Source organism: Sinocyclocheilus rhinocerous, unplaced genomic scaffold (assembly GCF_001515625.1).
Source record: "Sinocyclocheilus rhinocerous isolate Xijiao unplaced genomic scaffold, SAMN03320098_v1.1 scaffold688, whole genome shotgun sequence".
NCBI lineage: Eukaryota > Metazoa > Chordata > Actinopteri > Cypriniformes > Cyprinidae > Sinocyclocheilus > Sinocyclocheilus rhinocerous.
Genome location: NW_015651641.1, coordinates 278,787 through 295,676, shown reverse-complemented (window position 1 = coordinate 295,676; position 16,890 = coordinate 278,787). Strand labels below are relative to the sequence as shown.

Sequence of the window (16,890 nt, the reverse complement as noted above, 5' to 3'; positions counted from 1 at the left end):
GTGAACACACACACACACACACACACACACATACATGTACAGACGCTTCTCTATACAAAATGGCCTCCCCTTTCAGCAGACACACCTTTGAAGAAGCGCGTAATATTTTTGTTGCTGGACGTTTTGTTGAAAGCACCAATATAGAGTGCGCATTGACGCGCGACAACAATAAGTTCCACGCGTCCGCTATTTTCAAGCCCAGCGCGTGGTTTGGGATCATTTGTTGATGGTATCTGCACTAGGAGCTCTATAGAGGATAATCTTGTTGCTGGAATATATTTATTAATTAAGGTAATGGGCCTTGGGGAAGAGCTTTAAGAGCTTGACACTTGCGATAAACACGCAGTCGATTCATTCAGTACATCTGCTTTCCGAGGGTCAGACACTTCCTGTAATGAACTCCTTATCAAACATATGAAGCTTTCTGGTGCATTGAATTATTGATTAATAAATAATGTCCCGGTTTGTTTTATAAATAATGACTATTTTTACACGCTTATCGTATGAGGGAGGGCAGCAGTGAAGATTTTATCCTCTCTGTACCTGAAGCGTGTAAGAACTTGTTACACTTGTTGGACCGGCTGAGTTGCAGTCTTGTGCTTACATTGGAGTGTGTGTGTGTGTGTGTGTGTCACAAAAAGTACTGTGTAATCGCAAATTCGTTGCCTAAACTATTAGGCTATTCCAATGTATTGAGAGTATGAATCAGCAGAAATTTTAATGCAGTAGTTTATACCAGGGGTCTTTAAAGTGGGGTCCCCCAGAGGGCCGCTAGTGCTAGGGGGTCTGTGGAAAAGTTAAAAGTGAAAAACAGTGTAAAAAAATTATGAACTAAAATTAAACACATTTGATTAAACAAAATAAATACATTTAATTAAAATAAATAAATAATTATAATAAAACATGTATTAGTATCAATAAATCATTGATATTATTATTTATTATTTATTTATATTAACCACTATATCATAGTTATTTTAAGGGATTTTAATATGCATACATTAATTTGTCTTTCTTTTTATTTTATACACAATTTGAACAATATAGTGTTTTGTAATGAAGCAAAGGGGCTGAAGCGGCACATTTCTCCTCTTTTTTGTTTTATTATAACCTGTTCTAAATGTTGTTCATTATGTATTATGAATGAAAAATGTCTTATTGTTTGTGGTAATATGCATATAAAAAGTTGCATTAGCTACTTTATCGCTAGCATCGTTTATTTGTTTACATGTGAAGTAAAGGGTAAATACATTTTTTTTTTTATTATCTCATAATTACTTATAACAAAATAACACACCTTTGTTATGCTATGATTGCTAGAGACTCTTTGAATAACACAGCAATTAATAAAGTATTTGTTGTTTTATTTATGTTACTTATAAATTTTTTTCCTTTCCGTTCTCCAGTGTTTTTGTTGTTTGCTGAGTATTTGATGTTTTGTCGCATAATTGGAATGTTCCTTTAAAATCAGGAGCGCCTTCATGGCTCTACCGGAAGTAGAGTGAATGATGGCGCGGTGGAATCTGTTACTGGAGTAAAGGGCAAATTCACAGCCTTCGTTTTCATCTGGAGCTCCTTGACTTGCACAACACGTGTTCAGTTTAATGATACACGCATTTCTCCTGTAGTTCATTCCGTCCCCAGATCAGACACAGTATTGCAGGAGCCACAATGCTGCAGAACACGGGGTGAGTTTGTCTCTTGCTTGTTAGCCCGTGTGATTTAACGCTACATTATAGCACTTTAATAAACCAAGTTGTTGTTGACTAGTATTAAAATACTTGTTTTATAAGTATGAACTGCTTCACGCGCGATTTCAGCTGTGTCATGACTCATGAATGACCTCTGTGTTGTCAAAATATTCCAGCCTACATAACTAATTTAACTGCAATCTGTTAAAACTGATTTGGGATTTTAGAAGATTATCGAAACCTATTTTCCGTTATAATAGTATGTTTATATTATATTATAGTATGTTTATATTATTTTTTAATAATTTGACCTTTACCCTAATTTCCTATGCGCAGGTATCAAGGAATGACAACGCAAACAACCATACGATTAACATTGTTATATACAGCAGTGCTTGTTTGTAAAACATAGAACAAAATGGACTACAAAAGTGCAAACATCATATATATATATATATATATACACACACACACACACACATACATACATACATACATACATACACACACACACATCTATACATATGAGAAACAATAATGTACAGTATGTGGAAAATAATGTGTTTTTTGAACCTTAAACCGCATAAACACATTTCACTACACCAAATACACAAAATAATGTTCTTTTTAGCAGCATCATATGACCCCTTTAAAATAAAAAAATCCCTAAACCTCAATACTAAACCGCATAAACACATTTCACTACACCAAATACACAAAATAATGTTCTTTATAGCAACATCATATAAACCTCAATATAAATGGCAGGTAAAATTGTGGAATTTGACTCAACCAGTCACATGACTTTAGATTTGACCGTATCCACAGATATATCTGTCTCTGACTAGTTATGTTTTGCCTGTCTGTCATTGTTTGAATAGTGCATTAATTACATGTTGATGAGATTATTATATGATTCATATGCATTCATTTTAGGAAGCTGGGAGGATGTACTATCTTCATTACCGGAGCGAGTCGAGGTATTGGCAAGGCCATTGCGCTCAAAGCTGCGCGGGACGGTGCCAATGTGGTCATTGCTGCCAAAACCGCTGATCCTCACCCCAAACTGCCGGGCACCATCTACACAGCTGCTGCAGAGAGTGAGCACAGGACTCAGTTACTCTTACACACATTTATACACAAACATTACAGAGAGGAACATCCAGGAGTCCATATCCCATTCATTTTCTCCATAGCTATAACTGTATTTAACTTTTCAGCACATCTCTGAGATTTAGTTTTTAATAGCCTAATTCCCAGTATATTTCTGCATTACACATAATCCTGATGAGTGAGAGCCACCAGCAGTGAATGCATTGCAGATGATTTGGGTCATGTTGTCTTCCATGGAATGTATTTATTGTTGTTTATATAGATATCATTACAGGTTATAGCACTGACGTGAAAATTGATCGGTATTACCAGGCCTACAGTATGCTAAGATAATGTTCCTGACACTGTCACCCACTTGGATTGTTGTCATGAGGCCATGGATTAATGATGTTGCTTATATTTCTGACCCCATTACACCACCGCCTGGACTCTTGTCACAATGCCATGGAATCATGTCAATGATTGTGGCTTTGATTAATGGGCTGTTAATACCAACCAGTCATCACTTGAATGCCGCAGCCTAGTACAGCACTGTTGTTGACCATGTGCATCACCTCTTGGACACAACATACAGTACTCTTCTTCTAATAGCTACTTCCATCATGATCATGCGCCATGTCACAAAGCAAAGGTCATCTCAGACTGGTTTCATGGCAATCAGTTAAAAGAGTTTCAATAAAACACTTTCACAGCATGAATATGCAGAACCTACACTACCATTCAAAAGTTTAGGATGGATAAAAATTTTGAAAGAAGTGTCTTGCGCTCACCAAGGCTTATTTGATCAATATACAAATATAATATAAAAATATAACTTTTATATTTTAAAGGAATAGTTCAACCTAAAATGAAAATTTGCTGCAAATTTACTCACCCACAGGCCATACATACGGTGGCCGAGAAGTGCAAAACAAATCACAAAATGAAAACAAAATAACAAATTACAAACGCAAATGCAAGTCTAAAAAACAAAATAACAATTCAGAAAGCACAACAACAATTCAGAAAACATTATAACAAGTCAGAAAACACAATGACAAATCCGAAAACAAATTAACAAGTCAGAAAACACAACGACAAATCAGACAAACCGGAAGAGGTAGGTATAGTTTGAGACAGAGCCATAAAGTGGCTGTAAAACATCAGCTCCAGTGGCGCAGATGGATAAGCGTGTGTCGTTGGCTTTTTGACGCGATCGACCTGGGTTCGAGCCCACCTTTTGCCAAACTTTTTTTTTTCTGACTTGTTATAATGTTTTCTGAATTGTTGTTGTGTTTTCTGAATTGTTATTTTGTTTTTTAGACTTGCATTTGCGTTTGTAATTTGTTATTTTGTTTTCAGAATTGTGATTTGTTTTGCAGTTCTCGGCCACCGTACATACAGGATGTAGATGAGTTTGTTTTTTATGCGAACAGAACCTTTTCACTGGAGGAAGCGTTATAGATTATAGACTCATATTTTGGCCAAGTTAAAACAGCTTAATGATGGATTTGTTTCTTACAAACATGCAGCTTTTGGCTTCATAAGACATTAACTGATGGACTGGAGTGGTGTGGATTATACTTGTGGATTATTGTGATGTTTTTATCAGCTGTTTGGACTCCCATTCTGGCGGCACCCATTCACTGCAGAGGGTCCACTGGTGAACAAGTGATGCAATGCTAAATATTTCATAAATAATTTCATGTGATAAGTCTGTGATCATATAATGTCTGTTTGATAGTTGAAGCTGCTGGAGGGAAGGCATTGCCGTGCATCGTAGACGTCCGTGATGAGAAGCAGATCAATGAAGCCGTGGAACAAGCCGTGGAGAAATTTGGAGGTGAGTTACAGCATTTGAAATGTTTCATATTCTTAGCACTCAGGTGGGTTATAATTTGTCCTTTGTCTTCTGTGGTGCTGTTGACAGGGATTGACATATTGGTCAACAATGCTAGTGCCATCAATTTAACAGGAACTCTGGAAACTCCAATGAAGAAAGTCGACCTTATGCTAGGCATCAATCTCAGGGGAACGTACCTGACGTGAGTAAAAGTATTATTTTTTGAGACTGACTGACGATCACGATAAACAACATAATTATTTTCTGTGTTAATCGAAGGCTTGCCACAGATATTGTCAGGAGAGCTTAACTTGTTTTGAACCCGCATGAACTCTTCTAACTGTGGCCACTGTTTTTATTACAGGTCTAAACTGTGCATTCCACATCTTCTGAAGAGCAAGAACCCTCACATACTTAACCTCAGCCCACCTATCAACCTCAATCCCATCTGGTTCAAAAACCACACGGGTGAGTGCAAGAGCATTCTCACATTCAGTGCTCGAGGCCTTTGGTTTCAGACTACCACTGAACATTTATTTGATAATAGTGACAAATAATGACACTGATCTTGTTTTCCGTTGTGTCTGTGTAGCGTACACCATGGCAAAGTATGGCATGTCCATGTGTGTACTTGGAATGGCCGAAGAGTTTAAGGGATCTATCGCCGTTAATGCCTTATGGCCCAAGACAGGTAATGGCTTTCCTACATCAGTCATTAAATAATTCAATTCAGAGATCATTAATGCACGAGTAGATATTGCTGATTCTGTAATATATATCTACAGAACTCCTACAAAGGAAAGTCTTAGTTGAATATTGAAGGGATAGTTCACCAAAAAATGAAAATTCTGTCATCATTTACTCATCCTCACGTCGTTCCAAACCCATAAAACGTTCACTTACAGTACTGAAGAGGTTTTTAATGAAACCTTGGAGGTTTCTGTCCCTCCCACGAAAGTCTATTCCAACAAAACTTTGATGCTTCAAAAGTTTCCTAAAGACATTTTAAAAAGTCATTCAGATCAATCGAGCAGTTTAATCCAAGTCTTCTGAAGAGACGCAATTATTTTGTTTAATAAACAGATTAATTTAGGCTTTTATTCACACATAAACACTGATCAATACACATATATAGAGCTTCTGAAGAACCAAAGAGAGTTATTCTCGCATGTCAAGCAGTTATTTTTATAATACTTTTATTATATTTTGTGTCTTTTTTTTAAAGCTTGAAAGCTCCAGTAACCACTCATTGTGGCTGCATGGAAAAGAGTGAGCAGAACACTGGCATTCCACTGAAATTATAGGGAAATGTAACGGCCACTTTTACAATGAAATCAATTCTAAAAGGAAAAAATCATCCCTAGGGTTATTATCATTAACTAAATCTTTAAAAAAATAATTATTTCAAACTAAATATGTGACCCTGGACCACAAAACCAGTCATAAGGGTCTTTTTTTTTTAAAATTGAGATGTATACATCATCTGAAAGCTGAATAAATAAGCCTTTCCATTGATGTGTGGTTTGTTGGGATGGGACAGTATTTGACTGAAATATAACTATTTGAAAATCTGGAATCTGAGGGTGCAAAAAAAATCTAAATATTGAGAAAATCACCTTTAAAGTTGTCCAAATGAAGTTCTGAGCAATGCATATTACTAATCAATAATTAAGTTTTAATATATTTACGGTAGGAAATGTACAAAATATCTTCATGGAACATGATCTTTACTTAATATCCTAATGATTTTTGGCATAAAAGAAAAATCTATAATTTTGACCCATACAATGTATTTTTGGCTATTGCTACAAATATACCCCCGCGACTTAAGACTGCTTTTGTGCTCCAGGGTCACATATATGTTAACTGAAATAAAGTAAATATAACATTTATCATTTTAGTTTAGTTTAACAATGGAAAAGAAAAAGAAATTAATAAAAATGACAAAAACTCAACAAATTTACTGTAACTTAAAGTGAAAACAGATATGTAAAAATTAAATCTAATTCAAAATATTTACAAAAACTATAATAGCATCAGTGAAACACTGCCCATCCCACATTTTATTTCTTGTCAAAAATAATTTTAACTTTTTCACTGCTTATGTTAACATAATTGAAGTATAGTATGCTCCACATTCCAAAATTACTTTAAAAATAGTTTGATATATATATATTTAAATATCATTTTAAAGCAGCACTATGTAACTTTTGGCGCTCTAGCGGTTAATAAACAGAACTGCACACATCCCGCGGAAGAACATTCCAACCGGAGCTACTTCTCTAAGTTTATGTCTATGGCGATTCACGCAGGTAGGTGTTCCTCCGCAGCGGTGACGACCCGACCAGGCTACAATAGTCCAAATATAAGTACTTATTATAAGTGTACCGTAGGGATTCGGAATAAGACAAAAACGCGGTTTGGAAGATGAATTCATTATGTACTCGCTCATTATATACATTTTGCAAATTTTGAACACAGAAAAAGTTACATAGTGCTGCTTTAATATACATTACCCATGGTTTGTTATTATCTTCTAAGCTAAATCCACATGACAGTGTTTCAGCCATGATGATTTGTGTCTTCCAGAGATGAGTGTAACTTTCCTGTATCTCAAACCGTAGAGCATGTTGCTAGCAACACCAAGATCATGGGTTCGATTCTCAGGGAAAGCTAGAAGTGACAGCGGTGACGACCCGACCAGGCTACAATAGTCCAAATATAAGTACTTATTATAAGTGTACCGTAGGGATTCGGAATAAGACAAAAACGCGGTTTGGAAGATGAATTCATTATGTACTCGCTCATTATATACATTTTGCAAATTTTGAACACAGAAAAAGTTACATAGTGCTGCTTTAATATACATTACCCATGGTTTGTTATTATCTTCTAAGCTAAATCCACATGACAGTGTTTCAGCCATGATGATTTGTGTCTTCCAGAGATGAGTGTAACTTTCCTGTATCTCAAACCGTAGAGCATGTTGCTAGCAACACCAAGATCATGGGTTCGATTCTCAGGGAAAGCTAGAAGTGATATAATGTAATTATATACCTTGAATGCAAATTTCACTTTGGATAAAAGCGTCTGCCAAATGCATAAATGTAAATGAGTGTATTTGTGGCACTGTATGCAAATGAACAACAAGAAACTGAAAGGATGTTCTGTAAAGTCTGACGTACCATTCAGATTTGTATGCTGAACCTTTTATTGATATTCAGAGCTTTAGAACAGTATGTATTGTGAAACATGCTGTGAAAACGAAGTGGACTTGAATATTAATCAAACTCAACAATGATAACTGAATTACTCTTGGTGCATCATCTACCCTCAGCCATCCAGACGGCAGCCATGGACATGTTGGGTGGTTCTGGGATTGGTAAACAGTGCAGGAAGGTGGAGATAATGGCTGATGCAGCCTACGCCATCTTGAAAAAACCCACCAGCTTCACGGGACAGTTTGTCATTGATGAGGACATTCTCAAAAAGGAGGGCATTAAGGAATTTGATGTGTATGCTGTTGAGCCAGGTTGGTTATACAATATTAATATTTCATGTTAATGTGGTAAAGTAAGAAATGCATTTTCCTATTCAATCATTATGAATATCAGTAATGTGATTTGTATAAAAGTTAGGCCATTTCACAGCACTTCTAAGTATTGTTAGACCCTGTATACAATAACATGACATTTCTGACATATTACAGGAAACTATGAATGTCGACACAGCACATAAAACATGTCTTAATTTTTTTTTAGGTCATCCGTTGCTTCCTGACTTTTTCTTGGATCAACAGCCAGAGGATCTGGCCAAGCAAATGGAGGAGCATGGCGAGTTATGAGGCATAACCAGCACATTTCATCCAATTTTGTTCTTCTTATTGATTGACTCTCTCTCTTCAGGTGCCACTCCAGCTTTCAAAAGTGGAAAAGCAGATTCTGCCGCCACGGGACCGATTTCTGACATGTTCAACATAATCAGAGGAATTCTCAGTCCAGATATAGTGAAAACCACAGGAGCAGTGTACAGATTCGATTTATCAGGTAGTTATGATATCATATTTAAAACATTTGAGTTAAAGTTTCATGGCTTTCAGTCGGTGTCTGCTAGCTAAAACACTGCGAATAATAAACAATAGGGTATGGAAGCCCGTTTATGCCAAAACACGCTTTGGTAAATCATAATTATGACAAATCTGAATCAACAAAAACTCACGAGGTCATATTATGAAGTGAATTTTGAGATGAAAAATTACAAGCTTATGACTTTTAATCTCATGATTATGACAAAAAGTCATTGTGACATAAGTCTGAATTATGACACAAAAAAAATCCAAATTGTGATGTAAAGTAAAAATTGAGATATTGTCATAATTATGGGAAGACATATCTAAATTATGAGTTATTCCTGACTTATGACGGCAAAAATCATGAGTCAAAATTATGGGAAAGTCATTGCCGACTTACAAGCCACTTGACTTGAACATGTTGAAGATTAGCAGATAGGCTGTCGATTCATTAAATGATGAGCTGTTTCCTCTAAAAAGCTGTTTATTCAGCGTAGTGAAGCCTCTCCTCCATTGACATCCACTAAAAAAAAAAAACGGCCTCTGGTCTCCTTTCCCACATACTGTTTATTAGCCGTGACGCTTTTTTGGCTAAAGGTTGCAGGCTTGCCTTCTAGTGGCTTTATTCAAGATCACTAGAAAGCTAAAGGCAGGTGTGTTTGATTAGGGTTTGAGCTAGGGCTGGGCCCTCATCACAGGCAAGCACAGCACTCAATTCAGCATGTGTTCGTGTGTTCTGTCTGCGTCACTCATAGCACGTGCCTATATCTTGCGCTATATCGAACATTTTTTACATCGTTATCGATGAAGGTGTACCGTCGATAAATATCGATACCGTTTTATCGCCCAGGCCTAGTTTGAGCTGAACTCAGCAGGACAGTGGCCCTCCAGGATAGAAGTTGCCCAGCCCTGTGGCAAGTCATAATTAAGACTTTTTATCTCATTATTTTGACTTTGTGTGTAATACTTTTGTCTTTTAATTTCATAAATATGACTTAGTATGTCAGACTTTTGACTTTTTAATGTCATAATTATGTTTTTATTTAAGTGTGATTTAATAGGGATATGTAACTGTAAATATACATTAAAATGTATAGCATTTCATTTCCGGGAAAATGGACCAAAAACATTGAAAACATCATCTTGGACTCGCAGGTTTATCTCAAATTTGTGCAATTAAAGGTTTTATAGAGTTATGTCCCACCTCCTAATATCACCTACTTCTGACAATATCAAATCATGATTCACGGCTGTGTCTTTAACTACCATTACCGTCCTGCAGACTTCAGTTCCAGCCGCGCTCCACCTCACCTGCCTGTAATTATCAAGTAACCCTGAACATCTTGATTAATTGGTTCCGGTGTGTTTGATTGGGTTTGGAGCTGAAATCTGCAGGACAGTAGCTCTCCAGGAGCAGGACTGGAGACCCCTGACTGAAAAAGAGACGAGCTGCATATGCCTCACCCATCAAATCTGTGTTGTATTAGCGTTTGCTGGCATGATTGACAGGTGAACACGCTGGAGTCTGGTACATTGATCTGAAGAATGATGCAGGGAGTGCCGGCAGTGGGGATCCGCCTGCCAAAGCTGACGTCGTCATGACGCTGGACAGTGCAGATTTCATCAAGATGTTCGGAGGTAGAAAAAGTGTCACTGATGCACTTCACACACTACTGACATAATTGGATCATAGAGGATGGTTTGAATCTGAATAATGAAAAACTGAAGCACTGATGAAAACCATGTTCTTTATCAATAGGCAGATTAAAGCCCACGATGGCGTTCATGTCTGGAAAGCTGAAGATTAAGGGTGACATGGGCCTTGCCATCAAACTGGAGAAGATGATGGCCATGATGAAGTCTAAGCTGTGATATGATCACTCACGCTACCGTCTCCTGCCTTACATGATGTACATGATCTCTTCTAAGTCACTGTTTGCATTAAAACATTTGTTCAGCTGATACTAATTTTAATAAAGGATTTTCCTTTATACTTTCTTCACCGCATGATCTTTAATAGTATAGTATTGCAACATCATTCTGAAAAGTCTTTCAAAAATGTACCATGCTAATTCAATTCACGTTTATTTGTATAGCGCTTTTCACGATACAAATCGTTGCAAAGCAGATTCACAGAAAATTCAAGTTTCTACATTATATTTAGGAGTGGCTTCTCAGTGAATTCAAATAAACGGTGAACAACATTAACAGCACTGATTATATGTTGCAATCAAACTTACAGAAATATTTTGTATGTTGGTTCAGGGTTGGCATCATCTCTTCATCTTCAGATCTTTGTAAGGGTTGGATCCAGACTGAAGCTTGTGTAATTCCTAGTTCTCTCAGGATGCCCGTCCCGTGGCAGAAACGGCTAACCAAAGTTTCCATCAACATACCATGATGACTATAGTTACTGTCAAATCTAAATTTAACCAAATTAATATAGGAACTAATTTAAACAGTGTAAGAAGCTTTCAAAATCTTTTTAATGTTTTTTTTTTTTTAGCGACAGTGTTTAGTAATTACAGTGTTCTTTAAGGACCAGTATAAACCAGCAAAGGACCAGCATAAACCAGCAAAGGCATGTTTTTTCAACAGGGTGAGATTTAAACATCGACGCTTATGTATTTGTTTTAATTCTTAAAAATTGTTTTAGGAAGTCACTGGTTAGACAAAACATAATTTTTTAACCATCAGCACAGTATAATTAAAGTACATATTAATTTTCTGTCTTCATAGGAAGCTCAAATTTGTGTCGGAACAAGCTGACACTCTCATTTTATGACTGAAATGCATTTTTGCTTCACTTTTGCCAACAAAAACTGAATTATGTATATTGTTTTTTTTAATTAAGCATCTTTTGAATTAATGCAAAGAACAAAAGTATTTAATCGTTTTAAACACGTGTTGCAATTTTTCTACAGGGTCTTCAAGAACATTTGAAGTGTTCACTCAGGTTAACTTTCCGATATAAACGTCTTTTTCGCCACTAGTACAGCCTATTATTGTAAATACAAATGCATATTTTGACGGAAATATTGAGTGCTGTCATGCATGGCTGTGTAATAAACGAAATATAAATTTCATGCATGCACATTGCCATATGATTTATCTCGGACATGTACTTCCGGTGATAGCGGAAGTACCCGCCGCACGTCCATTAAAAGCAAAATGAATGGCTTTTGTATAACATACTGTCAAATACAGAAGATATGAAGAGTTTGCTTTGACAAATGATGCTTGATATCGAGCAAAGAGGCAGTGAGCACCGTGCGTGAGCGGACACCGGAGGTGATTCTCCCGTATGAAGGTACATGATGCTTTTCTCGGGCTCTTTGTGTTGATGCAGATCGTCAGACTGACGGGACGGGCTCTGTGTCAAAACCGAGACAGCTGCCTGCAGGGACAACATTTCTGGACGTCACAAACGCGACTATGAAGAGCAGAATCGCGGTGAATGTCGGCAGCTCGCTCGGCTTTCAGACAGAGTCGTGTTGTTTTGAAGATAAACCGACATCAATGCGTTGTGTATCATAAAACTGACGAGAAGAGAGCTAATGTAGTAAACAATGGCTGTGGGCGGTGATCTTGTGTAGTTGTTGCTGATAGGAGTGTGTCTTCAGCTTATTCCCCTAATAAAAAAGTAATAATAAAAGTACCTTGGTAATTCCATGTTTTTGTTTTGAATATTGTGATATGATATTAATATGCTAATTATTTAGTACGATTGCATATATTGAAATACCATCACTACACCATAATGTCACAGTACTTTGTTTTAAAGGACTAGCCGATCACACTGATACAAGTATAATCTATTGGCTAAAATATGTTGATTTACATGTATTTACCTGTGCTTTTTTTATTTACATTAATAATTTAACAGATGCTTTTATGCAAAGTGACTTATAAATGAGGACACTAGACACAATCAAACCAATCGTATTTATTCAGCCTAACAATGTAATATTAAAGTAAAAAGTTGATTTGAAAAATATAAATATCTTTGTGTTTGATTTGTCACTCTTTTGCTTTAAAGTTGATACGAACCCCATTTGTTTTCTAAATGCATCTTGATCTTATTGTGAACAATTAATACTTTTTTAATTTGTACAAAAATGTAAACAAAAAATAATGTCATAACTGGATATTCAGATGAAACAATAAACAAAAAAAACATCCAAGACATCTGCCTTCATCCAGTCGACAGTCGAAAGTCTCACCCTGCATTATTTTCTTTTTTGATAATTGTTTTAATTGCAACTGACTGTTATCCATGTTATCCAGCTTGATTTAAGAATGACCCACAGAGCGTCTTACAAGGAAATCTAGCTTTCTGTGCAAATACGTTCAAATATTTTCAGTGTCACTTATTTATTTATTTCATTAGTGACCCAAAAATAGGTCATAATATTTCTTACTTTTTTTAACTCTTTCAAAACCCTAAAACATTCCATTTATTTCCAGGTTTAAATTTTGAATGTCCAGATTTTTAAAGTGTCATTCATGTCTTTAAATGATTCATGTCATTTGAATATTACGCAAAATACATACAATTTTAGGCCCAGTTTGGTGCCAGCAAAAATGTTGGAGACATTTATGACGTTGTTGTGTAATTATTGAAACCTGTTAACATTTATTTATTAAATCGAAATGCTTTTAATTGGATGCTTAGATATTTTACCCTTTTTTGCTTGCTTACACACTTGCTTTTATTGTGTTGGTAAAATCAAGTCCGGCATTTGATTGAAAATTTTACATGAATGTCTTGTTTGATATGTCATAGTTTTGTCTTAATGTCAGTAAACTATTAAATCTATATGCTAAATGCATCTTGATGTTATTATGACCCTTATAGAAGTAAAACTGGTTTCAGCTGCCATTTCATGATTTTAAGTTTATTATATGCAAAAATCATTTGAAATGAAAAATGAATGATTAATCAATTTCATCATTTTATCATACTATAATGTCACAGTACTTTATTGTAAAGGACTAGCCGATCACACTGATCCAAGTATAGTAATCCATTGTTGATGTGCATAAGTGTTCACCTGTGAAAATGCTTTTATTTCGCTTTTTTATTTTAAAAGATATGATCTTTTGTTAATGTGACAGCTAATCATATTATCAGCCTAACAATTGAAACAATTAAACTGAAAAGTTGAATTGAAAATGTAACAAATACCTTATCTTATATGTCACCCTTTTTCTTTAAAGTTGGCATGAAATGGAAATGCATCTTAATGATCTTATTGTGAATGTTACGGAAGTAAAATCGGTTGCAGATGCCATTTCAAGTTTATCATATGCAAAAAAAACATGTATTTAAAAACGAATGAATTTTATTATCTCAGGGGAGGAGGCTCAACATGGAGGACTGCTTGCACACTTCCTCTGACAGCCTGGCTAAACTGGTGAAATGGGCCCACAGTCACGGAACAATCTGCACCTTGATCCCCAACCTCAAACACATGCTGAACGAGGGCTCTCACGGGACCCTCACGGCCCTGTGGGGCTGCAGCGCCGGGCACGCCTACCACTGGCCCCTTAACACCACCTGCAAAAAGGGAAACAGGGAACGCAACCAAGAAAGCCGAAGCATCAACACGGACAGCATGATTCAGGCAGTCGCCGTCATGCAGAACACCTCAAAGCGCTTCCTCGGCAGCGCCGCGAAAAACAAGGGCGATTTCAGTCAGATCCACGACTCGTGTGACATCTCCAACTGCAGCGAACCGTCCGAGATGGACGACAACGGCGAGGAGTACAACAGCCACCTGTACGACATCGTCTGCGAGTCCTCGGCTACCGACGAAGACGGCGACTCCGAGTTCAACCACACCTCCAGCGTCACGCACAGGAAAAGAACCGGAAAAGGAGCGGGAACCGAGGACAGCACAGACCCGGCGTCTAAGAAAATCAAACAAGAGAGAGGCGAAGACTATTACAGTGTGGCCAATCCTCAGATGCCCAGCAGCTCGGATGGGAGCTGCTCTACCGGAGGCGTTACGCAGTCGCCCAAACCCAACGTCCAGAACAGACCATCATCCAGGTCTTCGATGTCCCAGAAGCCGTCCTCGGTTGACGGAGACTCCATGGCGGTGTCCTCGTCACCGCTGGACAGCTCCCCTTCGTCCATGATCAAACCCCTGCGTGCGCCTTTCCACGTTACCCAGAACAAAATGCAGGTGAACTCGAACCCAGCTTGCAGTCAGAGTTTGGCGACCTTGCCCCATTCGGGAAGGATTGACTCTATGGGGGTGCTGCACAGGGACGAGTATCCCAGGTCTTCTTTGTCTTGCGGAGAGGCTTCTATGGGTGTAAACCCTGAAATGGATCTTCTAGCAGCGCAGGAACTTAATACAGAAGCTCGAGCGGACAACACAGGTAAAAAGCCTTATCTGCACGAAATGTCCTGGAGTTTGTGATGAGAAGGGGTTGGGAATGTTGTTGCTTAAGTCACACTTAAAATTCTGAATGTCACTGCATTAGATAATATAATATCACATGCATGTGACTTCTGCAAATAAATCCTGCACAAGGTTTTCTTAGAACTGAGCCATTTTTGCAGTTACTTTTAACCAACTGGTGGTTTTTAGTTGTAGTAGCCTGTTGACACTCCTGCAGGGGCCGGTTGCATAAAAGGTTTAGACTAGTCTTACAAGTTAGTCATCTATATTTTTTCTTTAAGATTGGTGATATGTTTTAAATTCGGTTACATAAAGACGTAGATTAGTTAGATTAGAATCCAAAAAATAAGACCGATTACCGCTTGGCTAACTGCTGGTTGGTCAGACTGAATCTTAACAGTGAAGTCGTGTCGTGTTTCAGCCCAGGGGCTGGTTGCATAAAAGGTTTAGACTAGTCTTACAAGTTAGTCATCTATTTTTTTTCTTTAAGATTGGTGTTATGTTTTAAGCCCGTAAGACCTCCGTTCATCTTTGGAACACAAATGAAGATATTTTTTTATGAATTCTGAGAGCTCTCTGACCCTCCATAGACAGCAAAGCAATTACCACGATCAAGGTCCAGAAACGTAGCAAGGAGATCGGTTAAATAATCCATGTGACATCAGGGGTTCAACTAGGGCTGGGCGATATAGCTAAAAAATGTATCACGATATAATGTTTCATATCGTTCGGTATCGATAATTATTGACTATTTTATAACCTTTTTTTCAAACAAAGAGCAATAGAAATTTTTTTACATTTAACCACTGTATTTTTAAAGGGGTCATATGATGTGATTTCAATTTTTGAAAGCATATGAAAGGGGCAAGTCAGTAATGCCAGGGTGGTACAACTTTACTGATATCATAATGAGGAAAAAAACTTGTTAGAAGGAAATTCTTGAAAATAAAACCTTAAGTAGTTTAGCATAATCTTTTGTTATTATTTTTTAGAAAAAAATTATATTGGTTTTAATAAAACTGCTCCACTTAATATTTGAAATATTAGATTTTTTTAGAATATTTTTATTTGAATGCTTGGCCAAAGAGATGTGTCTTTAATCTAGATTTAAACAGAGAGAGTGTTTCTGAACCCCGAACGTAGTGCTGGGTGATATAGCTAAAAAATGTATCCATGATATAATGTTTCATATCGTTCGGTATCGATAATTATTGAAATTTTTTTTATAACCTTTTTTAAAACAAAGAGCAATAGAATTTTTTTTTTTATTTAACCACTGTATTTTTAAATTAACACAATTTATTGAGACAAACAACAAATATTTTTTGTTTTAACAATCAAACACAAAATAAAAATTAAACAAATATCTAATTTCTAATGTTTTATATGCAGATTAAATAGGTCTTAAAGAAACTTTTGGCTTGTCTTGAGCAAATTGAGCAAAATAATAGCGCATTTAAATTGTCAACGCAAGGAAGTAACTCTAAAAAACCGTGGATTACATCTAAATGTTATATTGGTTTTAATAAAACTGCTCCACTTAATATTTGAAATATTAGATTTTTTTAGAATATTTTAATTTAGCTTTAAGTTATTTTTTAGTTTTAGTAATTTTAGTACTTCAACTTATTTTATTTCAGTTAGTTGATAAGGCAACATATCTATTTTTTTTTTCTAAAATTGAAAAAAACAACAAGTCTCTTAAAGGGGTCATATGATGCGATTTCTATTTTTCCTTTCTCTTTGGAGTGTTACAAGCTGATTGTGCATAGATAAGATCCC

At 36.5% G+C, this 16,890-nt stretch overlaps 2 protein-coding genes across 3 annotated transcripts in view; both read left to right on the top strand.

Moving 5' to 3' along the window:
* The first annotated feature begins 1,457 nt into the window (after positions 1-1,457).
* Positions 1,458-10,692, top strand: hsdl2 (hydroxysteroid dehydrogenase like 2). Its single transcript, XM_016518768.1, has 11 exons — positions 1,458-1,688; positions 2,628-2,791; positions 4,528-4,626; positions 4,714-4,828; positions 4,991-5,094; positions 5,219-5,317; positions 7,964-8,158; positions 8,388-8,459; positions 8,532-8,672; positions 10,205-10,333; positions 10,455-10,692. The coding sequence occupies exons 1-11, from the start codon at positions 1,672-1,674 to the stop codon at positions 10,565-10,567; spliced, it is 1,248 nt and encodes a 415-aa protein (XP_016374254.1). The 5' UTR covers positions 1,458-1,671; the 3' UTR covers positions 10,568-10,692.
* Positions 10,693-11,349: 657 nt separating this feature from the next.
* The window catches only part of kiaa1958 (KIAA1958 ortholog), a 19,225-nt gene continuing 13,684 nt past the window's right edge, over positions 11,350-16,890 (top strand). For both annotated transcript variants that reach the window (XM_016518766.1, XM_016518767.1), the window contains exons 1-2: positions 11,350-12,005; positions 14,053-15,085. In XM_016518766.1, coding sequence (XP_016374252.1) covers positions 12,000-12,005; positions 14,053-15,085 — 1,039 coding nt within the window. In that variant the 5' untranslated portion in view covers positions 11,350-11,999. The remainder of the gene's footprint in view (positions 12,006-14,052; positions 15,086-16,890) is intronic.